Source organism: Podarcis gaigeae, assembly GCF_964106915.1.
Source record: "Podarcis gaigeae genome assembly, chromosome: 17".
Lineage (NCBI taxonomy): Eukaryota > Metazoa > Chordata > Lepidosauria > Squamata > Lacertidae > Podarcis > Podarcis gaigeae.
This window is the reverse complement of record NC_139694.1, coordinates 34,044,246-34,070,126: the sequence shown is the minus strand read 5'-3', so window position 1 is coordinate 34,070,126 and position 25,881 is coordinate 34,044,246. Positions and strand designations below refer to the sequence as shown.

The following is a 25,881-nucleotide window of genomic DNA, read 5'->3' as shown; positions in this document are numbered from 1 at the left end:
AGGGGCAGCAGGGTTTAGTGAGCAGGAAGAGCCTGTGACAGGGAGCAGTTCAGGCTCTGGGGCTGAAGCAGAGGTGGGGGTTCAAGAGGCTGCTGAAGAATCCCAGGAGTCTTCCTCTCCTGCTGTTACAAGCTTCCCTCTCCTCTGGTCTCCAAGACCGCACAGAATAATGAGGAGAGCAGAACAGAGACCAGGGGTGTGCAGGCACTTGGGAAATATCCAGGAGATGAGGAGATTTACAGGGGTAGAAGGCAAGGAACCTTCAGTCCTGGCAACTGCTCTATAGGGGCAAGACCTGCTGGGAAGCATTGCTGAGTTGTATGCCATTTCCTTGAATAAAGAGTGAAATTCACTGACAACGGACTCTGCTTCTTTGTGCTGATCTGCATCTGACTCCAGCCCTGACACCCAGTGGGCTAAAACTTTTTGTAAGTTTGTGGGGTCAATCCACACCAAGAAAATGCTTCCCCCCGTGACATGAAAATTCCCATCCATGAGAAGAGGCTGAGGACGAACAAACCATCCTACCTGAGGATACACAGGCAGGTGCGGAAGGCCACGGCCAAGCGGCAGAAACCAAAGCGTTGCTTTCCGTCCATATCGGTGAGTACAAAAGTGAAATGTTGGATCGTGGGGCTGTCCTTGACCCTTAACAAAGAAGTGGGGAGACTGGGTAAGGGGGTGCCATTTTGGAGAAAGAATGCAATAAGTTGGCTAAAGCGACAAACTGCTAATATGCTTTGGTAGGCAAAACACAGAGGGATGAATGCACAAAGCAATTGTTTAAATGTCGTATGAATGCAGGAGGAGATAATATTCTCCATATATTCAGGCTGGTGGGCTAAGAAAGAGGTAGCCACAGGTCTATAGCACATTTTTATGCAGAGCAAAAAAGGTGAGTAGGGAGGGGGCATTTTCCAGACGGAGGCTTCCTATCACCCCCAAACACAAAACATTTCCATGCAGGTAGTTCACCACATGCAGTTCACAGCCAAAATAACAGGTGTTGTGTTGTTCAATAAAGAGATCAAGGGACGTACCTGCATGTGGGAACTTCTGACCCCATAATACAGTTATACCTCGGCTCCTGAACACCTTGGGAGTCCTACATTCTGGCTCCCAAACGAATGAAAACCGGAAGTGAGTGCTTTGGTTTTTGAACGTTCTTTTGGAAGTTGAGTCTGATGGGGCTTCTGTGGCTTCCAATTGGCTGCAGGAAGCTTCCTGCAGCCAATCGGAAGCCGCACTTTGGTCACTGAACATTATGGAACTTGAACGGACTTCCGGAACGGATTCCGTTTGACTTTCAAGGAACAACTGTAGTTGGAATGGGAGAGAATGGTTTGTCAATGTGAAGCAGAGGACAAAAAGTTCCCTCCAACGAGGGTAGACTTCTGCAGGTCCATATCTACAAGGGAAACTTGTTACACAACGATTGATCCTAATCACTGGGGTGCTGTTCCCAGCTGTGTGAAGGGAGCTACAAACAAAGAGGGGGCTTCAGGAGGGTTGCTAATTGACCAGGAGAAAAGTACTGTTGTGACCAACAGCAATTTTATCTGTCAGCAAATAATGCTTCTTGTTGTGTGGCGCTCTGCGCATCATATTGCTGCCAAAGGCACCACTTGCAACAGCTGGTTTCAAGAGCTGGCGAGCCTAAGTTGCAAGGGTGCATAAAGTGTATGGAGACCCCATTCTTTCAGGCCACCACGTACCTTTCGACATCAAAGGGGAAGCAAAACTTGGGCAGTATCTGGACTGAATCCTACAGGAAGAGAGAAGGATCCTCAGTTATTACAGCCTGAACCCAGCAGACAAACTTATAGGCACATTGAGAAAAACCTTCGGTTGGCAAGGAGGAGTCTGGTGCACATACGGAACGATCTGAATTTACAGCACAATCCTAGGCAAGTCTGCTCAGAAGTGCCCACCCCAGTTCCTTGGGGCTGAGTCCCAGGCAAGTAGCACTGCAGCTGTAGCCTCCTTTGCAAGTTGAATGCCAATCATTTGCAAAGAATGCAGTGTTTCCCCACCTGCTTAGAACCAAGAGTGAGGGGAAACTGTTGCCCTCCAGATGTTGATGGACAGCTGCTCCCATCATCCTGGACCACAGGACGCCCTCTAGATGTTGCTGAACTGTAAATCCCCACCCTTGGGCTTATATGGAGTGTGTGTGCACCTATCTGCCTGGCAAAGTGCCTAGGGCTGTTTCCAGATACTCCACAACGTTCCTCCAAAATCTCTCCTTCCCCCACACAGTATCTCACATTTAAGTAAAGGTTGCTTATGCAGCCTTGTATTAGAACAACTTGCCTGGCAGCCATAGGAATTCCACTGGGTAAGTGGTATTTCATGCAACTGGGCTGGCACAGCAGCCAGCTTGCTTTCTAGCTTGCAAATTGAGAAGTCTTCTGTGTTTCCAAGTTACTAGCCTACAAGGCAGTGCGAATGGTCTCTATTTAATATCTTCCAATGCCTTTAGCTTCTATAAGCTGTTTAATTGCTCCCATTTTATCTTCATGGCAGGAAAGCTTCACCAGTTTAATTTCTGTGTGTCGGGTTGTTTTCCCAAATCCAGAAGAAGAAAAAGTTGGTGACTCTTGAGCACATGCTAGCAATGATTTTGGAATGCAAAGTGGAGTTGGGCAGCAATTGTGCAAAGGGGGACTGACCTGGTCATCGAACTCCGGAGGGAACTGTCTAAGCACTTGAGGATCTGCGCAGGGAAAGAGAGCGGAAGTCAGCATATGGAACAAAGAGGCAGCCAACATGGTTCCAACTGTGGCTGGATTTAAGATCCCATCATTCACCCTGACCAGGGACCAAGGTGCTGATGGGTGCCAGTGCTCAGCTGCATCTGGAGGGCACCCTGTTGGCTAGCCTTGGGTTGTCAGTGGCTCCTCCAGACTTTCAGGCAGGAGTCACACTTTTGCTTGCCCCATATTTTGATAGAATTGGATACCAATTAATTTCCCCAAGTCCGTGAGCTTTCCTCATCGTTCCATGGCTGTGCTTTGGGAAAACCCAATTTTACCCATTGAATCAGAAGCGCAGTAAGCAAAATACCTCTTTGGCTTGTCTGCACTTCTGATGAGATCTGATTCAGTGGGTCAGATCTGATTTTTGCAAGGCACAGCCATGGAACAACGAGAAAAGCTCTCAGACCTGGAGGAATTCATCAGTACACAATCAAAATATGGGGCAAGCAAAAGTGGGAATGAGCATTGAATCTGTTTCCATCTCTAAGTTCATATTTATCTCAAAGTAATCTTTTAGAGTCTTTTGGGCCTTACCAATTCCTCAACAAATCATCATTCATTCTCCATATGTAGGATCCCTGCAGAGACAATTTCATCTCCAAAAACACTGCATTGTGGTCTGAGCAAGTCTTAGGGCATATTTCCACCTGCTCCCACTGTTGTTATTTAACAGAAACAGGACCCGTTTTCTGTCCCCTGTCCCCGTGAAAAGCATGGTTCCTGTTCTGTCTCATTTCTTCCAACCTCTAGAGGAGATGTTGAGAATGCATTTTTGAAAAAATATATGCAATTATGCAAACACACCTACACAAAGTTGTTTAGTTTGCAGCTCCCCCCACCCTCTCCCTCCCATCTTGACAATAATACATGCAAATGCATACCCATGGACATACATTTCCCTCTGAGGGTCTGCAGGGGAGAGCAATGCAAAAGGTCCCAGATTCGGTCCCTAATTATCTCCAGTTAAAAGGATCAGGCAAAGGAGGGCTCTCATTAGAGCAAAATGGGACAGTGTCTCACCAGCCAGAGACGCCCAAGCAGACATCTCGAACTCCACCCTCCTCCAGAACCCTCCCCCATCCCATGCAAATCAGAGGTCATAAAATTAAATATTATTTTAAGCAGTTTTATGGTCAGTTCACTAACATCTCTTTGCTCCAGAAGCCCAGTGCACAACTGATTTATCAAAGAGTAAAGGAAGAAAGATAGGGACGCAGGTGGCGCTGTGGGTTAAAGCCTCAGCGCCTAGGACTTGCCGATTGAAAGGTCGGCGGTTCGAATCCCTGCGGTGGGGTGCGCTCCCGCTGCTCGGTCCCAGCGCCTGCCAACCTAGCAGTTCGAAAGCACCTCCGGGTGCAAGTAGATAAATAGGGACCGCTTACCAGCGGGAAGGTAAACGGCGTTTCCGTGTGCGGCTCTGGCTCGCCAGAGCAGCGATGTCACGCTGGCCACGTGACCCGGAAGTGCCTCCGGACAGCGCTGGCCCCTGGCCTCTTAAGTGAGATGGGCGCACAACCCCAGAGTCTGTCAAGACTGGCCCGTACGGGCAGGGGTACCTTTACCTTTACCTTTTAAAGGAAGAAAGTCCTTGTTGTAAGAATAGGATGTTACAAAAACATCCGTTTTCATTTGTGAATGTGCTAGGAATAGTGCAGTTCCCCCTCCGTCCTTTGTGTAATAATAATAATAATAAATAATAAAATTTTATTTATATCCTGCCCTCTCCAGCCAAAGCCGGGCTCAGAGCAGCTAACAACAATAAAATAGAAATCCATTTGACTCAGGGCTCAGAGCGGCTAAAAACAATATAATAGAAATCCATTTGACAAAACCTGAGAGCAGAGATGCCCTAAATGAGAAACCCTCTGTACGGTGAACCATGAGGCCCAATACCTTGGTTAGCTTTTGCAAGCTACACGGTTTAATTTTGGCCAGGACTGCCTAACTCTGAAACAGTGCTAGAAAGTGGCAACAGCTGACAGAAAATGCCTCCAGCCCTTGTGAACATTTCCCTAACCACTGAAGAAGCGCAGCCCTATTGCAGCTGAGATTCGAGGCCTGGCTTCCAGGCATGCATGAGACCCTGCACCTCAGTTGCACAGACTAACCTGCACACGCACACACAGGAAGGAGAGAACCGGATGGGGCATGATGAAAGAGTTTCATGCTGCCTTGGGCTGCCTCTGGGCAGAGACGGGCTTCTCCCCCCTGCCGGCTTCCTTGAGCAGGAGAGCTTAAGCGGAGACTTCCCTTTCCCCTCTCTTTCTTATTTTTAACAACCATCCAACGGTCATTTTAAGCCATCTGGAGAAAACCACAGCAGCAAGGGGGAAGGGGGTACATAAACTAAGCACTATCTCTGTCAAATAGGGACACCTGGAACTGGAAGAGGTGCAGGTGGATAGGGACACCAGTTTCCTTATGTCAGAGGTTTCCAACCTTTTTTAGTCCCCAGCTCCCTTGACCAACTCCATTCTTTCTGTGGCACCCCTGTGGAGCTCAGGAGCCCAGTTCTGTCACCCCTTGCCTGCAGAGCTGGCAGCCTCTCTCCCTCTTTAAGACACCCTCCCTTGTGGAGGGTTCCCCCAGCCTCCTCTTCTCTCTCCTCTCCTTAGGAGTCCTCTGGGCGGCCAGAGGGCTGCCCCTGGTCTCTGAGCTATATCTCTACTGCCCCAAAGAGAGGTGCCTCCTGGTGAGCTTATAGCCAGGTCTGCTGCAATAAGCACCTGTTATGGCCTCAGTGAAGAACAAGAATGAGACTGGAAGTGCTGCCTGAACAAATACTGGTTCCATAAAGATACCATGTGATTTTTGTGCCTATACCAGGCTAGTTCCAGAACTGGCCCATCCTCTATGAGCCACTTTTAACAGGTGGCTAGAGCCGCTCACCTGCCAATCACCCAGGGCCAGATTTAGGTTTGATGTGGCCCTAAGCTACTGAAGGTAATGGGGCCCTTTATATGTCCAGCTGTCCTTTGTCGACAACAATTTGTCACTGGTTTTTGTGTCGAATATATGCTATATGGTAATTTATGGACCTAATAGGTATCTAAAACCATTTGCACATGTTGCCATGCAACCGGTCCATGCTCCTTACATCATAGGAGCCGACACAACACAAAACATTGTTGCTGTATGTAGGTTTTATTTTATTTGTTTTTTATCTTATATTTTGGAAATGTACATCCAGTTTCTTTTTCCTTTAATTTTTTTGGGCCCCCCCCAGAGTGTGGGGGCCTAAGCTATAGCTTGTTTAGCTTATATGTAAATCTTGCACTGCAATCACCCACTGCCCTATGATGTTGTATGATTCAAATTCAAATATATAATTGGGAGCACACTCAGTGCATTCTGGGTTCTTTCTCTCAAGCCCTGGCTTTAAGTTGCAGCTGCAAAAATTCCTGCTGGAAGTGGGGCGTGCATTTGGCATTGAATGCAAGTGCAACTCCTGGCAAGGTCTGGTAACACTCCAGAGCTCTGAGCAGGAGCTTGCAGAGGAAGAACCGGGAGCCTGCCGGTTGCTCCTCTGCTTGGTTGCTTTACCTGCTCCACACCTGAGGTCATACGATGGCAGGTGGGGGGAAACAGCCTTGTGGATCAAATTAGAACTCAGCCCAGGCCTAACGTGGTCTGCAGGCCATGGCTGTCATAGCAGAACCGAGTGGGTTTCTATTTCAACAGTTTCTGTAAGCTGCTTTGAGAGCCTCCCGAGGCTGTACAGCGGATAAAAATATTATAAATAAATTGCCAAAATTACATGCCCCTTGAGTTTCGTCCCAAGCAGGTACAGCAGCGGTAGGCTGTTGGTTGTCCCCCACTGTTGTTGGAAGGCCAACAGTTGTGAATGATGGAGCTGGAGTCAAACAACAATGGAACCTTCCTGAGGTGCTGAGTTGTTGGCTAAAGACCCCTGTAGTCTAGTGTCTTGTTCTGAACTTTAGCCAGCCAAATGCTTCTGGGCAGCTCACATTGATTGTCCCACCCTGGCCACTGGTTCTGAGTGATACACTGCATCTGAACATAGAAGCTGTATTGAGCTATCCCAGCTTACTCCCATTTAACGAGCTAGCCCTCTGTGACTTTGTCTAATACTCTTTTATAACTGTCTAAGCCAATTGCTATGGCCATATTTTGCAGCGCCCGCTGAAAACATTCTTCTTTAGGCAAGCCTGACCAGATGCTTAGAAATGCTGGTGTGAATTTAATCTGTTTTCTTATTTTAACTTCTTGCATGTTTTCATGTACTGTAATCTTCCCCCGATGTATAAGTCAAGTGATGTAGAAATAAATATATTGCAACCTTGAGGTCCATTTGTTAATTATTTGCTGTGCTGTGCAAAGAAACACTCTGTTTTCTCCGTTCTGCATCTATTACAAATCCACTGGTGCTGAGTTGTGATGAGGGAGGGGAGAAAAATGATATTTGGCCCGTTCTCTCCACATTGTGCAGGATTTCATTCCACCATGAGAGAAGTTTCTAGGAAGCACCTTGCAAGCAACCGAAAGTAGACAACCTCAAACCAATTCTAGCTGCTGAGCTAAGCGCTTTGACTACTGTGGCTGTCTTTTACTTCCTTTGACCACTACAACTGGGTAGTTTCAAAAATGTCACTCAGCTGAGAGTGGCATGGGAGCAATGTCCGGGGATACACCTGCAGCCCCCTCCCTGTGTTCTTCTTAAATCTGCTCAGGAGGGTCTCCCAGACCTGCAATGTTGGGGCTGCAGGGACAGAACTGGATATAAACCCATGGGCACTACTGGATAGCTCAGTTGTCTAGAGTGTGGTGCTGATAACACCAAGCTTGCAGGTTTGATCCCTGTATGGGACCAGTGTCAGATTTACATATAAGCTAAACAAGCTATAGCTTTGGGCCCCACTATCTTGGAGGTCCCCCAAAAATTTAAAGGGGAAAAAAATTGATGTACATTTCCAAAATATAAGATAAAAACAAATAAAACCAACATACAGCAACAGTGTTTTTTGTTGTGTAGGCTCCTATGTTGTAAGTCACGGGCCCCGCCTGATAGCCTGCTCCCTAAAATATCACTGGTTTGCTCATTTCTATATATAGGGTGCCTACATTATGCTATTTATAATTATTAGTAGTTTGCATCATATATTTACACCTATTATTATTTCATGGTTTAGAAGTTTCTAGAGACTAGATTATGAGTCTTTGTAAATTGTGTATCTAAAGGGACTTCTGTTATTGACAAATGCCAATGTGTTTGCAGTTTGTTATGAATAAAAAATAATTTTAAGTTAGAGCTTAATCATGATTTCACTATTAATAGACTTCTTCTTAATTGTATTTCAGTTCAACAATTACTTTGATAAAATACATGTTTTGTTATGTGCAAATGGCTTTAGATACCCACTGTAAAGGTAAAGGTAAAGGTACCCCTGCCTTACGGGCCAGTCTTGACAGACTCTAGGGTTGTGCGCTCATCTCACTCTAAAGGCCGGGAGCCAGCGCTGTCCGCAGACACTTCTGGGTCACGTGGTCAGCGTGACGAAGCTGCTCTGGCGAACCGGCACTAGAGCAGCACACGGAAACGCCATTTACCTTCCCGCTATAAAGCGGTACCTATTTATCTACTTGCACTTAAGGGTGCTTTCGAACTGCTAGGTGGGCAGGAGCTGGGACTGAACGACGGGAGCTCACCCCGCCGCGGGGATTCGAACTGCCGACTATGCGATCGGCAAGTCCTAGGCGCTGAGGTTTTATCCACAGCGCCACCCGCGTCCCACTAGGTACCCATTAGGTCCATAAATTACCATATAGCATATATTCAACACAAAAAACAGCAACAATTTGTTGTTGATGAAGGACAGCTGGACATAGAAAGGGCCCCATTACCTTAAGTAGCTCAGGGCCACATCAAACCTAAATCTGGCCCTGGGAGCAGCTGCATATTCCTGCACTGAAAGGGGTTGGACTGGGTGATCCTCAGGGTCCCTTCAAACTCTATATTCTATGATTTGTGACTGGGATGTGGATGAGATAGCAGTGAGACAGAAAGGGAAAGGACTCACCTTTGAACTGGGATGGTTCTCAGCTCACTTTCGCCCAGCAAGGGCTACCTGGAGCCTCCTAAAAATCTGGCCCACTGATGCATAAACATCCCACCCCAAGAAGCACCACTTCCCGCCATAAATGAGACTCACCATCTTCTGCAAGCGTTGGGCAGGCAGCTTCAAAGAACAGATCAAATATTTTCTGAGGATTTTCCCTGAGGAGAGAGAAGAGGGATCAAGGAACTCAGATCTGGTAAGAAGAGGGTAGAAGAAGAGCTTTGCGCAGACCCATGGATTTATTGGACAATATTTACAAGGATAGGGACACGGGTGGTGCTGTGGGTTAAACCACAGAGCCTAGGTCTTGCCGATCAGAAGGTCGGCGGTTTGAATCCCCGTGACGGGGTGAGCTCCTGTTGCTCAGTCCCTGCTCCTGCCAACCTAGCAGTTCGAAAGCACACCAAAGTGCAAGTAGATAAATAGGTACCACTCTGGCAGGAAGGTAAACGGCATTTCCGTGCTGCCCTGGTTCGCCAGAAGCGGCTTAGTCATGCTGGCCACATGACCCGGAAGCTGTAAGCTTGCTCCCTCGGCCAATAAAGCGAGATGAGTGCCGCAACCCCAGAGTCGGTCACGACTGGACCTAATGGTCAGGGGCCGCTTTACCTTTTTATTTACAAGGATGGAGAAGTGTCTCTCTCTGTATGGGCAAAGCAGCAACGAGTTCTGGCAAGAACTCACAGATTTCACAATATTTTGATGAGTTCTCATGAGCTCCAGAAAGAAACCACCGCCGATGCCTGTGCTGCTTCTCCACCGGTGGTGAAGGTGGTGGGGTAGTTGGGGCACCAATGGGGTCACAGCCTCATGGGTTTCTCATGCCTGAGGCAGTGGCCTCACCTCACCTCATGGGTGGGCCAGGCTCCTTCTCAATTCCTCCTCTTCTCCAGCTTTCTTCCCCAGATCACCAGGACCCTAAAGCTCTCTCTCTCACACACACACAAATTTCTGCCTCTCATATTCCCCCTCATTCCCCCAAATACCACCCTTACCCTCCCTTAATTCCATCTGGCCCTGCTTCTCCTTTCTCTCCCACCACCATCACCAGAGAATTAAAACCACCACAAACCAAGAGACCCTTCTCCCAGCCCACTCTTCTGTTAACCCAAGCAATTATTTGCTACAGACGTCAGCACCCCCTTCCCCCCCTTCCTGCCCACTTCTCCTTAACCCACTCCTGCCTTTAGACCCTTTGGAAACAGCCGATGGAAATAGTGTGATGACGAACTAGAACAAATATAGTATAGTACACACACACACACTTCCTGTGATACTGAACTTAGGTGGTGAGTGCCGACAGAAATAGAGACACTGAGAGATAACAGGAGATATCTGCATGCTCTGGTAAACTCCAAGGTTTGCAGAAGCTTTTTTTAAAAAAAACAGACAAACAGACAAACCCTAAGACCCCCCTCCAAAAATATCTCCTCCCATCCCAATGAGGACTGGCCATGCTCAAGAGCCGCAGAATGTTGCCTGTCATATTTAAAAATAAAAGCAAGATTCTGGGTTGTAGGGGAAAGAGGAAGGTGTGGCAGACTGGCAAGGGCGTTGATCAGGCGGGAGGTGAGGAAATACTGCAAGGTTTTGCCACACATCCCGTTTTTGTGAGTATGCATTTTTAGTGCTGGTTCTGACCTATAAAGCCTTAAATGGACCACAATACCTCAAGGACCACCTCTTTCCATATAAACCTACCCGGACCCTGAGATTATCTTCTGAGGCCCTTCTTCATGTGCCACCTCCTCAAGAGGTCCAGAGGGTGGCAACATGAGAACGGGGCCTTCTCTGCAGTGGCTCCTCATCTGTGGAATGCTCTCCCCAGGGAAGTTCTCCTGGTGCCTTCATTATACGCCTTTAGGCACCAGGCAAAAATGTTCCTTTTTAACCAGGCCTTTGGTTGGTCTGATTTACATCCTATGCCCTTGTAAAATATGGGGGGGGGGGGTTATTATTAGGTTGTTATTTTTATTTTGATTATATAAATTGTGGTTTTATATTTTGATTTTGTTCTGTGAACCGCCCTGAAACTGCTGGGTATAGAGAAGTGTATAAATTCAATAATTAATCATTATCATTATCTGAGTCCCAAAATTCTGTGACTTCAGCATGATCAAACTGAACCAAAAATGATAGAGGCAAAACTTAATTCTTAATATCTGAAGTCTTACATCTCCATATAATATATTTTAACCATCTGTAAAATAGGTCCATCTCTCTGTACAGTTAACACTTCAGAGTCTACTTTCTCTCCTTCATATCAGTTTGGTTAATTTGTCCATTTATATAACTTCCAAGCAGCTTAATAACTATTCCCAGTTAGATGCAGGTTGCTGAGAGTGCCATATTCTAGCATCTAGTCCACTCTATCTTTGCAACTTTAAACAGGATCTCTGTACTAGTAGTTCCTAAACCTATATCATCCTTATCCTCAGTCACATAAAACAAAAGCAGCATAGGAGTTAATTTCAAAGTTTCCCCTGTCAGATCAGATATACACCATTTGTCTCCAAAAATAGTGGCTATTTGACTGCATGTGCAGCAGGTGTGTATTCCCTGATTAGCTATATGCATGGTTACACATGCTCATTCTATTATTTTTGCCCTACAAATACTTTTCCTTGCAAAATGGTGCTTATTCCTAGTTGTTGTTGTTTTTTGGATCAATGAAGCAAAAAAATATTTTATTCCTGCGGTCATGAGGGTGCTGTGAGTTTGAAATGTGAAACTTCACATGCTCAGAGTATTTCCTTTCTTACATCAGAGTTGCCAGACTTTAGTTTGTTTTGCTCCAACATGTCAGGAATAAAGAGGCAATTGGAAGGCATGAAATGGTAGACTGGGGTGGGGCAGAAATGTTAATTGTGCCCTCACAACTGAAGCAATAAGCAAGTCTGTGTGCACCTAAGTTACCGCATATGCAGCCTATCTGAAGTACCTGAGCTGAATTTCATGCCAGGAATGTTGTGCCTTGGAGATACCAGACTGAATAATATTCCTACTATTCTTCCTGGTTCTCTCTGGTTAAAAAGTGGTATCAGGTACCAGAACTGGTAAAGAGAATCTGGAGAGTAGCTGCCATTTAGAACAGACAATATATCATCAGTGACATTACCAGAAAACAAAATACGGGAAGAGCAAAGTGCCTTTCAGGAGATGACCTTTGTTACCATGGCCAGCTTCTGAAGACAAATAAAGGACTATCCTATCTGTTCCTATTCTACCAGTATTTTCTGTGTTGTCTTGGCTCTTGTAACCCAATGACTGTTGATTCTTCAAGAATCCCACCACACACCATGACCTCCTAAGACAGGAGTGGACAACTGTGAACCTTCAGATGTTGAACTCCAATGTCCATCAACTCCTGCCAGCATGGCCACTAGTAATAATGGAATAATGATAATGGAAGCTGTAGTCTAGCAACAACTGGAGGGTCACAGGTTGTTCACCCTGGACCTAAAACTGTTTACAAGCCAAGAGATTTCCAACCACGGCCACCTGGCCTGAATCAGCACTTAATTATCCCAGCAACACACAACTTGAAGAGTTGGCCCATAGCATGTCCTCCAGCATTGCAAGGTGTTCTAGTGGGATACAACTCTCAGGTCAGTTGGAGGAGGAAATAGTTTCAGGTAGATCCTGATTTACTTTGCTGCACGGAAGAATTAAAACCGAAGGAAAGTGAAGGTGAGCAGGCTTTGCAGACACAATCCCCTACCCTGCAGCCCATGGTCTTACTTGATCCGGGATCCCATCGTCCTTGGCTCATTCCATCACATTGTCATCTGCTGAAGCACCACGGCGGACTATCTTTCCTTGCATCTGAACAAGTGGACTGAAGCCCTGAAAAGTGACAAATCTCTCTAGGGCTGAGTCTGGTGCATTAAAAAGAAAAAACACACACATGCAGGGCATTTCCTTTGTGGCTTTGTGTTAGAGGAAGTCTGAGGCCTGTGACTGCCTTAGCTCACTGCTAGGGTGGAGGTTTTGGGGGGGGGAGGGGTGCTTGTTGCTTGAGTCTTGCTCTTTTCTTTTTGCTGTTTCCTTTCCGAGCTCACCTGAACCTTCAAGCAAGGTTAGCGGCAGATTCCGGGAGGGGAGCAGAATTTTGGATCAGCTTAGGCCTTTGACCAAAGGGAAAGGAGGAAAGGGATGTTTCTGCTGGCAGTACAGCCTTTCTCTACTCCTGCTTTTGTGGTGCTTGGAGACATTTAGAGAGTTGCAAGGATCGTTGCCTGCATCCTCTTTGGATCAGCACCATTACCTCCTCCCAGTGCTTTTGGATTGCTGACTGGATTAGCCTTTGGTAACTGGTGGCTACTAGCCTTCTTGTGTGGGTGTGAGAAAGGAGAAACAGTGTGGCTGTCTAAATGTAGCCAGCAAAAAGAAGGAAGTCCACATTTTTGCAGCTGGCTGACAAGAAACAGCAGGGAGGTGGGGGCTGTATGCTGTTGTACGGTATGCTGATGACAACGTAGTGTGCGCACGCTCAGAGGATGACCTCCAAACCATCCTAAATATCTTTGCAGAAGCTTACGAAAAGCTTGGCCTGTCACACAACATCCAAAAAGCCAAAGTGCTTCATCAACAAGCACAAAACAACCCCTCTGCAGTCCCACAAATCCAACTCAATGGTGTAACACTGGAGTCAATCACTTCTCCTATCTGGGCAGTTATCTTTCCACAAGGGATGCCAAAATCCAGCATCACCTAAGCTCTGTGAGCGCAGCTTTCTCCCAACTGAAGTACAGAGTGTTTGAGGACCGGGACATTCGCAGGAAAACCAAAATGCTTGTTTACAAAGCTATTGTACTACCAACCTTACTGTATGCTTGCGAAACATGGACCACTTATAAATGCCATCTCCAACTCCTTGAAAGATTCCATCCACGGTGTCAGAGTTGCCTCCAGGTCCCAGCTCACAGAGGACCAACGCTAGTCAGTAATAACATATAAAAGTCTTTATTGAAGATTAGTTTCCATTTCCAAACCGCAGCGTGCAACTCTACGTCCTAGACCTTAGACCGGCAAAGCTCCATCTGAGTCTCCGCCTCCTAGACACCAGTTTAAGACTCTAGCCTTACTCCACCTCTTCCGTTGTTCCTTCCTCCTCTGGGTCCTTCTGCTCCCTGGGGTTTCCTCCTTTCTGGACTCTTCTGACGCTGACCCCCCTGAGTCTTCCCCCTCCTTCCGGCGGGCTTTAGGACCTGGCTCCCTATCCGGGCTGCCTGCTGTGCCGCTCGCCTGTACATTTGAACTTGGCGCGCGTGCCCAGCCGGTAACCTTCCTCTTGACTGTTTCGCCGCTCTCCGATGGAGGCGTGGTCAATCCTGACTCATCTCCTCTCGCTGGTAGTGAGAACACTGGTCCCGATTCCTGGGACTCCTCCCCCCCACTGCGCTCTGGTGGGGAAGCTGGTCCTGATTTCCAACTGCTGCTCTGGGAGTCCCCGCTGGCCCCTTCCTTCTGGGGTTTCCCCCTTGGCACCCCCCTTGCCCTGGCCATCGGCGCTCCCTTCTGTGAATCTTCCGATTCGCTGGAGAGGCTCGTGGAATCCCTCTGACCACTGTCACTGCCTATGCCCCCCTCGGATTCCTCCTCCTCGCTCTCCATTTCCTCCCTCTCCTGTGCCTCTGCTCCTGAGCCCCTGACACACGGTGTCTCTGAAAAACAGGCAAACTAATGCCAGTGTACTGGAAGAAGCAAAGATCACCAGTGTCAAAGCAGTGATTCTTCAACATCAACTTTGTTGGACTGGTCATGTGTGGAGAGAAAGGGAGAAACATGCTAAGAGGAAGACATGTTTGGCAAACCCTCGCCATGATCAACCCTCAACTCTGTACTCACTGTGGAAGGGCATGTGGATCCAGAATTGGCCTCTACAATCACCTACGGACACACTGTTAAAACTGTGTTCATGGAAGACAATCTTTTTAATATATATATATATATATATATATATGCAGGTTTTGGTGTCCTCGGGTGTCTTCCCGTGTAAAAGTTGGGGTGTCTAGGCGACGTTTCGACGAGGTCTCACTCGTCATCTTCAGGCTGGTGCTTTCGGCTTCTTGTTACTGGAACAGAGCGGGATCTCAATGTTTGAGTTCCTATAAATACTGTAGAGGGGGTGTGGTGTCTAGCCTCCAATGTTCTGGGCAGAGAGGAAGTTCCCAGGCTAGTGTGCCTTTTCTTCTTTTGTTCCTTAATTACTTGAGAGATACCTTGAGTGATTTCTTGAGTGATATCCTGAGTACCACTTAGGTGGGTCATTAGGTGTGGATTAGTTGCTAAAGTCTTTGTGTCTTGACCTCTTGAACTTTGTGAAGAGTTTTCCTGAGAAGATGGCTGTATTGCACTTAGTTGTGCTTTGGCTTGGCTTCGTGTATAGGGGCGAGCTGTGGTTTTGTGGCTTGTGTCAGCCAGATCTGTGTAGGGATTGCAGGGGGGTGCAGCATCCGGAGGTGCCACCATGGATTGGCCAAAGTTCACAAAGTTCAAGAGGTCAAGACACAAAGACTTTAGCAACTAATCCACACCTAATGACCCACCTAAGTGGTACTCAGGATATCACTCAAGAAATCACTCAAGGTATCTCTCAAGTAATTAAGGAACAAAAGAAGAAAAGGCACACTAGCCTGGGAACTTCCTCTCTGCCCAGAACATTGGAGGCTAGACACCACACCCCCTCTACAGTATTTATAGGAACTCAAACATTGAGATCCCGCTCTGTTCCAGTAACAAGAAGCCGAAAGCACCAGCCTGAAGATGACGAGTGAGACCTCGTCGAAACGTCGCCTAGACACCCCAACTTTTACACGGGAAGACACCCGAGGACACCAAAACCTGCATTCCTGTACCCGTGAAAATCTACGAAAGCATATATATATATATATATATATATATATATATATATATATATTATTCAATTTTATTTTTTAAAAATGGCAAAACATCCATCTTACATATAATATATAAAAACCACTTGGCCATCTTGGCTTGAGACTTCCCTCCTTCTCAACTAATGGTTTTCCTAATTATACTCTAATATTGCATTTTGTTATTATTATTACCCTTAAATCCAAATCTTAAATACACCATTAAACATCATATTGATAATAATTGATATCTCTAACCTTACAAAACTTCTTGTAGCCCTACTAACAATGTCAATTGTTTACAATTGTCTCTCAAATACAATGCAAATTTATTCCAGTCTTTCAAAAAGGTCTTGTCCTGCTGGTTCCAAATTTTCCCAGTTAATTTCGCCAATTCGGCATAGTCCATTAACTTCATCTGCCACTCTTCTTTTGTTGGGATCTCTTCCTTCATGGAAGACAATCTTACATGGCTAAGATTGATTACCAAAGAAGAAGAAGAAGAAGATCTGAGGAACTGATGAAACTTATCTATTCACTCTGTCCTGCCCAGCTTGTCAAACAAAAAGATGTGACAATTCTCCTTTTAAGTAAAATGACCTAGTAACAACTCCTGAAACTTCCTGCCACAGGAAGATGTAGAGGGTATGAAATGGCACATTTAGGACCACTTGGTAACCAGCCTTTGCTCAGCTGCTTTGCTTGCTAATAGGAATTCATGCTTCCTCAAGGAGTCTTACTCACTAAATTTGTTATGCACTAAGCTTGGATCCTAGATCAATAGGCAAGTAGGATCCTAGAATGCAACAACTGATTGGCTTGCAGGAAAAGACCAATCAGGCTCCAGGAGGGAAGCAGAATCAGCCAATCATTGCATTGGGGAAACATAACAGAACTAAAGTAGAATATGCCACTAACACATTATTATTGTGTCAACTACATGTTGCAGAATATGCCCCAATAAAACATTAGTCTGGATGTGGCTGAAGTAATCTTAAGCAGGGTTGGATTTAGGTTTGATGAGGCACTAAGCTACTGAAGGTAATGGGGCCCTTTATATGTCCAGCTGTCCTTTGTCAACAACAAATTGTTGCTGTTTTTTGTGTTGAATATATGCTACATGGTAATTTATGGACCTAATAGGTATCTGAAGCCATTTGCACATGTTGCTATGCAACCTGTCCATGCAGAATATATATATAGAAATTAGCAAATAGGAGCCTACACAACACAAAACACTGTTGCTGTATGTAGGTTTTATTTTATTTGTTTTTTATCTTATATTTTGGAAATGTACATCCAGGGTTTTTTTCCTTTAAATTTTTATGGAGGCCCCAAGAGAGTGGAGCCCGAAGCTATAGATTGTTTAGCTTATACGTAAATGCGGCACTGATCTTAAGTATATTTTACTGTAGCAGTGCAGCTTGTAAAATGTTGGAAGCTTAAAATAAAAAGTTGAGGACCATGTGAATGAATTATGGATTGAACTGGAGTGGAATTAGTTCGTTTTTGGAAGTGGAACTTGAACGGACTCTATTTTTGAGGTGCATTGGAATGGGTTCTTTTTCTTTTTAAAGAACTTTCCCAATATTATCCTTAATTCTGCAGCTTCTCTTCTCCACTGACTTCCTGACAGGCAGACGCAGAATACAATAAAACACATAGGAAAATGTGTAAACGTGAGTTGGTTCTGCATCTCATTGCAGCCAGTGGCTGTATGTATTTTGCACACTTTGCTTCTGCCTGTTATGTTGGAAAAGGGGAGGAACATATCGGAAGCAACAGCTCTCTGGAACGGCATTAAGCTGCTGCCATCTGTGAGCAAGAATTGGCGCACGTGCTCCAAAGGGAATGTGAGGTCATGGGAACGCTTACTACATGTTGGGACAAAATCCCAGGCCGGCTGTTGAGCAGCTCACTTCCCAGAAGCCAGGCTTTTGAAAATATTTGTACTGAAAAAATACAATCAGGGTACAAGAAGCATCACAGTGGCCCAGTTCTTAGGTAGCAAACCTGTGCCAGCCTGCAGATGGGGGCTCATATAATGGAATGCCTGCCCCCCCCCAATTTGCAGAAAACAAGCATGTCAGGGGGAAGGGATCAGTGCCTAGCTGTGTCCTGGACATGCTAATTGGCTTTCCATTGTGTTAGTTCTTTTAAAAGTGATTTTCCACTTGCAGTTTACAGCCGGGTTAGTAATACGAGGGAGAACTGGGCCAGAACCTAAGGGGTAAAAATCTTTTTAAAAATCTTTTTAAATTGAGAAACTGTCCCTTTAACTTGTGAAGGTATAGGGAGGAAACTTATAGGCGGTATTCCATTTGCTCACTGGGGGATAAACTTGCTCCCACCTTTTCCATGTTATTGTTATTATGGCTAAAGAGTATCTAGGTTGGACACCTGAAAGCAACATGCAGTTATTTAAACACTTTAATATTTACTTGAACACTGCTGATATTTTGATGTCAAAATTGGGGTTTGGCTTTTGCTGCCCAACTCTCCATGGGACTCGGAGTGCCCTAAGTCCATGATCAGTTAGAGAGGAATGGATAGAGACAGAATATTATTGAGGGGAAGTGTGTGGAACAGGTTTCGGTGTTTCGGTTTCTGGGAATGGAGCTGAGAGATGACCTAACCTTGGGAGAAAACAGCAAAGACCTGATAAAGAGAGCACAGCAGAGGTTATATTTTCTGAGAATCCTTCAGAAAAATAATCTCTCAAAGGACCTGTTGATGGCATTTTACCATTGTACTGTGGAGAGTGTATTAAGTTATGGTCTGTGTGTGTGGTTTGGGAGCTGCACGGTCAGGGAAAAACCAATGCTGTCCAGGGTTGTGAAGACTGTGGAGAGAATAATTGGGTGCGCTCTTCCCACCTTGGATCAAATCTATGCTTCCAGGTGCCATAAGAAAGCTGCAGAGATAGTGCAGGATAGTGCACACCCCGGAAATGATCTCTTTCAGCTTCTGCCTTCTGGAAGAAGGTACAGGGTTATAAAGACTAGGACTAGCCACATGAGAAACAATTTCTATCCAAATGCGATTTTGGTTTTAAATGCAGTGTAAGGTAGTCTCTGTGGGAGTATATTGTATTTAATTAAGGGGTTTCAGAGTTTTTAGGAGCCAGTGGCGTAGCATGGGTTGTCAGCACCCGGGGCAAGGCAAGTAATTTGCGCCCCCCTAACCCTAACCCCCAGATGTTGCGCCCGGTGCGGCCGGCACCCCCTGCACCCCCCACGCTACGCCACTGTTAGGAGCTAACCAGGCTGGGATAGTTGGGATAGCAGGCTTGTTGGTTTTTGAATGTCTGATGTAGATTTTTTCAATTTCATTGTTCTGTATGGGGCAATGACAATAAAGATTATTGTATCATATTGTATTGTATCATATCCAGTGGAAAGCAAGGCAGGCTTTTATTTTTCTGTTGCAACAGAGTTCCCTCTCCTCCTTCGAAGGAAGGAGGGACTCTGAGCAAAAGTGTGCAGGAACCTTTAAAGACTTTTGACATTGACCAACTCCCTTAGCCAAAGACCCCCCCCCAAAAAAAAAAAATCATCATACATACATCAAAAGAGATGGTCTACAGCAGAAATCCTGTCTGCCAGGATACCTGATAGTGGTCACTGATTGCATTACCTGGGCAGCCTGGGCATTCTTTTGCGATGGTTAATGCTTTAGTTCCTGAATCCAGGTCACAGGCTCACCCTATTCACACACAAATACGCCCTTAAGACAGGATTTGTAAGCCAAAAGACAATGGGAAGGCTTTCCTCATTTGCCTCCCTTACTGCAGAGGAATATCTGAGGTCATTGGGAGAGTCAAAATGGCCTCAGGATTGTTTTCCTGTACTGTTTCAGCCTCATGGTTTATATCTTTAGAGATATGTGCATTTATGAATATTTATTTTATATTTGAGACCTTTGAATTCTTATAGCAATTTAAAACAACTGCATAACTTTTAACTGTACTGCATTTGGGTTTTGGCTGTTCTGTATGGATTTTACATCCTCCCACCTCCGTTACCCTCCTTCGCTGCAATATTTCTGGCTACAGGCTTAATTGTCACAATGTCAATGTCATCTTCCCAAAGTGATGATCCAGGCATAGAATCATAGAATTATAGAGTTGGATGTGTCATTCCCAAACAGTTAGAAAAGGGCAGGAATAAAAAGCATCTGAATAAACTCAGGGAGCTAATTTCTTGGCTCATACATGTTCTGCAGTTCCAGCTACTCTGCCACACTCCGTGTTATCAATCAGTCAGTCAGTCAACCTTACTGCTGCCAACGTCGTCACCCGACCCCACCCCCCTTCACCTCCCCCCCCCCTCCACCTCTTTCCCACTTTTCTTCCTAATGTCCTGTGAAGGTCCTGTGTGAGTGCAGGAGGTGGTTGGAGGATGGATGGCAGCTAATGGATTGAGGTTGAATCCTGACAAGACAGAAGTACTGTTTTGGGGGGACAGGAGGTGGGTAGGTGTGGAGGACTCCCTGGTCCTGAATGGGGTAACTGTGCCCCTGAAAGGCCAGGTGCACAGCCTGGGAGTCATTTTGGACTCACAGCTGTCCATGGAGGCGCAGGTCAATTCTGTTTACCAGCTCCATCTGGTACGCAGGCTGAGACGCTATCTGCCCGCAGACTGCCTCGCCAGAGTGGTGCATGTTGTGGTTATCTCCCGTTTGGACTACTGCAATGCGCTCTATGTGGGGCTACCTTTGAAGGTGACCCAGAAACTGCAACTAATCCAGAATGCGGCAGCTAGACTGGTGACTGGGAACGGCTGCCGAGACGACATAACACTGGTCTTGAAAGACCTACATTGGCTCCCAGTACGTTTCTGAGCACAATTCAAAGTGTTGGTACTGACCTTTAAAGCCCTAAACAGTCTCGGTCCAGTATATCTGAAGGAGCGCCTCCACCCCATCGTTCTACCTGGACACTGAGGTCCAGCGCCGAGGGCCGTCTGGTGGTTCCCTCACTGTGAGAAGCCAAGTTACAGGGAACCAGGCAGAGGGCCTTCTCAGTAGTGGCGCCCGCCCTGTGGAATGCCCTCCCACCAGATGTCAAAGAGAACAACAACTACCAGACTTTTAGAAGACATCTGAAGGCAGCCCTGTTTAGGGAAGCTTTCACTGTTTGATGTATAGTGGTACCTCAGGTTAAGTACTTAATTTGTTCTGGAGGTCCGTACTTAACCTGAAACTGTTCTTAACCTGAAGCACCACTTTAGCTAATGGGGCCTCCCGCTGCCGCCATGCCACCGGAGCATGATTTCTGTTCTCACCCTGAAGCAAAGTTCTTAACCTGAAGCACTATTTCTGGGTTAGTGGAGTGTGTAACCTGATGCGTATGTAACCCGAGGTACCACTGTATTACGGTATTTTGATATTTTGTTGGAAGCCGCCCAGAGTGGCTGGGGAAGCCCAGCCAGATGGGCAGGGTATAAATAATAAATTAATTTTTTTAAAAAAATGTCTCAACAAATGAAACTGATTGGTAAAAAATCTTACTTGGGGGAAAAAAGAGAGAGAGAGAGAGAGAGAGAGAGAGAGAGACATTGCACATACTTTTGTAAACCAAGAAAATATTTAATAAAAATACATTTTTAAAAAAAACTTACTGCTGCCTAGTGCTACATTTCTCTTTTGCCAGTGAAACTAACCATCACCTGTTCATAGCCATACTGGAGAAGTCCTTTGTACAAATGCAATGAGAAAGGGGTGTGAGGTGGACCAGGCCTTCGTGTGAAAAGTTCTCCCAGGTAGAACATTTTTTTCATGTTGCTTTGCTTCTATCCATTGTTTGTCTAGATTGTGTGGGATAACCAGCCTCATTTAATCAACATGCTTAAGTCTAATGAATGCATGAAGGGGTTAATAACATAGGGTGAACTGTCCTGCCAAGCTTAGCTAGGTCGCTCCCTCTCACCTTGGGAGGAAAATAATCATGCTTATTCTTTCCTTCCCAATCTACTTGAGAAGCACATGACTATCGCAAGCTGCTCTTGAATTCTATACCAATAATTTAGGCACCGTCACCAATGTGACTAAGTCAGGTTTTACAGACTGTGCAACTTTTTTGAATGCTGTATGGAAAAGCACATGAATCAAACCTTTGAAGAATCTGTAAGTAAACCAATTTTCAACTTACCAAACGTGTGCTCTTTTCCTATGCTGGGGAAAGAGGGAAATTCAGAACTCACAAGGGCATATTTTAAAGGTCTAATAGCCTATATCCCCACACTTTGCTTTGCTGCATGTTATCCGATTTTAAATCTCTGCTGCGGTTCTCTCACCTACCTGAATCTTGGCATACAGGGAATTCTCCTTTTATACCTATATTTTCCTTGCACCGACAGATTGTTCACGGCTTTTTTGAAGTCACTGGGCACATTAAACTCACTGAATTAAAGTTGTTTTTTTGAGCAGATCAATGCCTTAGAGCTGATGCAATTAAAAGGAGCAGAGAGAGATGAAAAATCCCTTCAATTCTGTGCATGTTATTATAATGTGATCAGTAATGGTGAGTATCACTGTGTTCTGTTACACAGGCCACTTGGGGGAGCACAACATGCCAGTATAATGGAAACTGTGAGAAACATCAGCTAAGGCTAGTCTGCAAATAGGAAGTCATGGAGGGTGGGGATGTTGCAATGGCTGAATTAGTCATGCAAAATATGGGTGAATCACTTTCCCCTCTGAGCACTACTCCTCAGGGCTGGGCACCTCTGCTATGTCACAAGAAACCATTCAGTCTTTAGCGATTACATCAGCTTCTGCAGCATATCCGATCATCTAAGCAGGACTTGCACAGAAAATCCTCCCACTGACTTGTCCCCTGATGCTTTTGGATTTTCTTTCTCAGGATTGTCTTTTGGTGTTTTCTCTCTGCCTTCTGCTGCTGAAAACTGAGCTGACATACTAGATCCGTCTAATAAAAACAGAGAACCATAGTCTACAGGTGGTGCCCGGCCTGCCCTTTCTAAGCCACACAAAGGGGCCCATTGTGATGCTGGAACACTTCCATGGAGCGGGTGAATCGCAACGCTCTCTTCATTCAGAAAAAGCTGGCATCCTTACACGGCTTAGAGTGCCAATATAACGCAAGTGGAACATTTGGATGAGAGGGCAGCATTCTTGAAGTGGCACGGAGTAGAGGCTAGAGATCAAGGGAATCCACATTGGCCTAGGAAAGGTAGTTGAACAAGTCTGTTCTGGTGGAAGCAAGCAGCAAACATATAAGATGGCTTTCTCTATGTGTTTGTTTCTTCGGCAGTTGCCTGGGAACAGCACCTGTTAGGCAGGTTAACTTCCCCAGGTTATAACAGCCAAACTTATTCCAAGTGAGGCACCTTTTAAAGACACTCAGCTTTGGGCAGTTCTAAAACATAGGGAGACACTTTTGAGCAGCAACAGACCAGGGCTGTCTTTCACACATGCGCCGCCGGGGTGCAAAGATCCGCCCAGTGCCCCCAAATTTAGTTCAGGTAAAGGGACCCCTGACCATTAGGTCCAGTCATGACTGACTCTGGGGTTGCGGTGCTCATCTCGCTTTACTGGCCGAGGGAGCCGGCATACAGCTTCTGGGTCATGTGGCCAGCATGACTAAGCCGCTTCTGGCGAACCAGAGCAGCGCACGGAAATGCCGTTTACCTTCTCGCCGGAGCGATACCTATTTATCTACTTGCACTGGCATGCTTTCGAACTGCTAGGTTGGTAGGAGCAGGGACTGAGTAACGGGAGCTCACCCCGTCGCAGAGATTCGAACCGCTGACCTTCTGATCGGCAAGTCCTAGGCTCTGTGGTTTAACCCACCCGTGTCCCTTCCCTAAATTTTAGTTTAGCCGCCCCCAAATTAACTTCTACAGTGGTACCTCAGGTTACAGACTCCGCTAACCCAGAAATAGTACCTCGGGTTAAGACCTTTGCTTCAGGATGAGAACAGAAATCGCGCAACAGCAGCAGCAGGAGGCCCCATTAGCTAAAGTGGTGCTTCAGGTTAAGAACAGTTTCAGGTTAAGAATGGACCTCCAGAACGAATTAAATTCTTAACCCAAAGTACCACTGTATTGAGCTTTTTTGGGGAGGGGGGAAACCAAAGTTGTTGATCTATTTTTTTTGGGGGGGGCAAACTCCCAAATTGTTGAGCTTTTGGGCAGGGGTTGCTCACCTGTAACAATGACACAGCAGAAAAGACTGCTTTTGTTTCCTGACTCGGGAATATTTGATTATTTGATGCTGCAGAGTAACAGAGCGATGGAGTGGGTGGGGACTTTTGCTCCATTGCTTTGAACTGCCGCCAATCGAGAGGGACCGGTATACAGTAGATATACATTTGGCGCACCCAGAATTCGGCGCCTGGGTGCCCTGCACCCCTTGCACCCCCAGGTAAAGGCGGCCCTGCAACAGACATAGGTACAATCAAGGCAAATCCACCCCACACCTACCATGTTGATTCACCCCAGCATTATTTTTCCATTTCGGAGAACAAAATGGCAGCCATTGAGCTGCAGTATATGGTAGAAAGTAATAGTATATACACCATATTTCTCTTGTCTAGACTGTGTGTTGGATCTTCCCGCAGTCTTGTATGGGATAAAGTGAATGGGCACTAATGAAAACGACGGAGAATGGAGTCTATTTTGTGTAGTAGCCCACTCCATTTCTTAGTCACACTAGAGTAGGACAGAAGCATAAGGACAAGTTCAATGTAGATTAAAATTCCTTTAAAAAAATATTTATGATTTTCAATTTTATACATTTCAATAATTTTATAACTTTAAAATCTCAAAACTTTACTTCCTTCCGCCTTTCTGCATATCCAAATTAAATTTATTTTCTCATTTATTCATCTAAATATATACTCTTATAAAACTGCAGGTTATTAACAATAATCCTGCCAGTGTTCTTATTTGTTTGGTTTATTTGTAAAAATTCAATAAACCATTTCCATTCTTTTATTAAAAAGTTTGTTATCTTGATTTATTATTTTTTGAATAAGTTTTGCCACTTCTGCATATTCCATAAGTTTTTGCAGGGAGCCATTTGCTGGTGTTTGGTACTGCTTTTGAGTGAACTGGACCTTGGTTTTTTGGCAAAACCATGACTCCGTGCGTTAGGGCGCTGAGGGCTCATTTTATGGCCTACTGTGAAACGTGGGGTTTGCACCTCAAAACACTGCAGGGGCCAATTTGAAGGTATTTGGCACTGCTTTTGAGTGAATCAGATGAGATTAGGTTTTTGGCAAAACCGTGACCCTGCGGGTTAGGGTAGTGTCCCCTTTTTCTAAATGGCAGTGACTGCAAACTGTTCCATTTTCTCAGGAATGCTGGGAAGTAACTTGTCAAGTTTTCATTTTTTAAAACCACCACCACTACCAGGGCAAGAGTAAGATACCTAGGAGCTTATGGCATCTTAGGAGAACTGTTCAGGTTTCCTGTACTCTCTTTCACCTCTTGTTAGGATATCACTTTTGCAGTTTCAGACTGAATGGGATTAAGAATAAACACACATGCTCAGGCTATGGTTTCCCTCCTTGCACCTCCACCATGGGCACATTAAAGCATGGGTAGGCAAACTAAGGCCCAGGGGCTGGATCTGGCCCAATTGGCTTCTAAATCCGGCCTGTGGACGGTCCAGGAATCAGCGTGTTTTTACATGAGTAGAATGTGTCCTTTTATTTAAAATGCATCTCTGGGTTATTTGTAGGGCATAGGAATTAGTTCATTTATTTCCCCCCAAAATATAGTCCGGACCCCCACAATGTCTGAGGGATGGTGGACTGGCCCCCTGCTGAAAAAGTTTGCTGACCCCTGCCTTACAGGGACAGTCGTCTCCACCCAGGAACACAATCTGACGGGGTGGCGATCCACATCCTGTGTTCCTACAAATGATAGTGTGTGCCAAGGGCTTAGAATTTCTCTTGCTTAACTTCTATTAAAGGGAAGCAACAGAGTTTGGGCTCCTACCTACTGTTCCCCTGCTGTCTCATTGAGCAATTCTTCTGCCTCCCAAAGAGTCCCACAGGTAGTGCTTACCTCACAGGTTCAAATGCACCTTTGGAAGAACAACTTCTCTGTGCTTTATAAATGAAGGCCAAACTCTGCACCCCCCTGCTAATTCCCCCCCTGCCTGCACTGCCACATAAATGCAACAGGATACAAACTG

General features: G+C 45.7%; 2 protein-coding genes across 4 annotated transcripts in view; one reads left to right on the top strand and one right to left on the bottom strand.

Annotated features, from left to right (window-relative positions):
• Positions 1 to 13,701, bottom strand: part of DENND1C (DENN domain containing 1C) — a 52,210-nt gene extending 38,509 nt beyond the window's left edge. For both annotated transcript variants that reach the window (XM_083718778.1, XM_083718779.1), the window contains exons 1-6: positions 13,653 to 13,701; positions 12,578 to 12,714; positions 8,930 to 8,994; positions 2,673 to 2,716; positions 1,716 to 1,765; positions 529 to 648 (exon numbers count right to left, since the gene is read on the bottom strand). In XM_083718778.1, the coding sequence (XP_083574904.1) occupies positions 529 to 648; positions 1,716 to 1,765; positions 2,673 to 2,716; positions 8,930 to 8,994; positions 12,578 to 12,594 (296 nt within the window). In that variant the 5' untranslated portion in view covers positions 12,595 to 12,714; positions 13,653 to 13,701. The remainder of the gene's footprint in view (positions 1 to 528; positions 649 to 1,715; positions 1,766 to 2,672; positions 2,717 to 8,929; positions 8,995 to 12,577; positions 12,715 to 13,652) is intronic.
• IL27RA (interleukin 27 receptor subunit alpha) overlaps positions 1 to 25,881 on the top strand; it is an 818,781-nt gene that overhangs the window by 411,335 nt on the left and 381,565 nt on the right. The gene's annotated exons all lie outside the window — the stretch shown is intronic.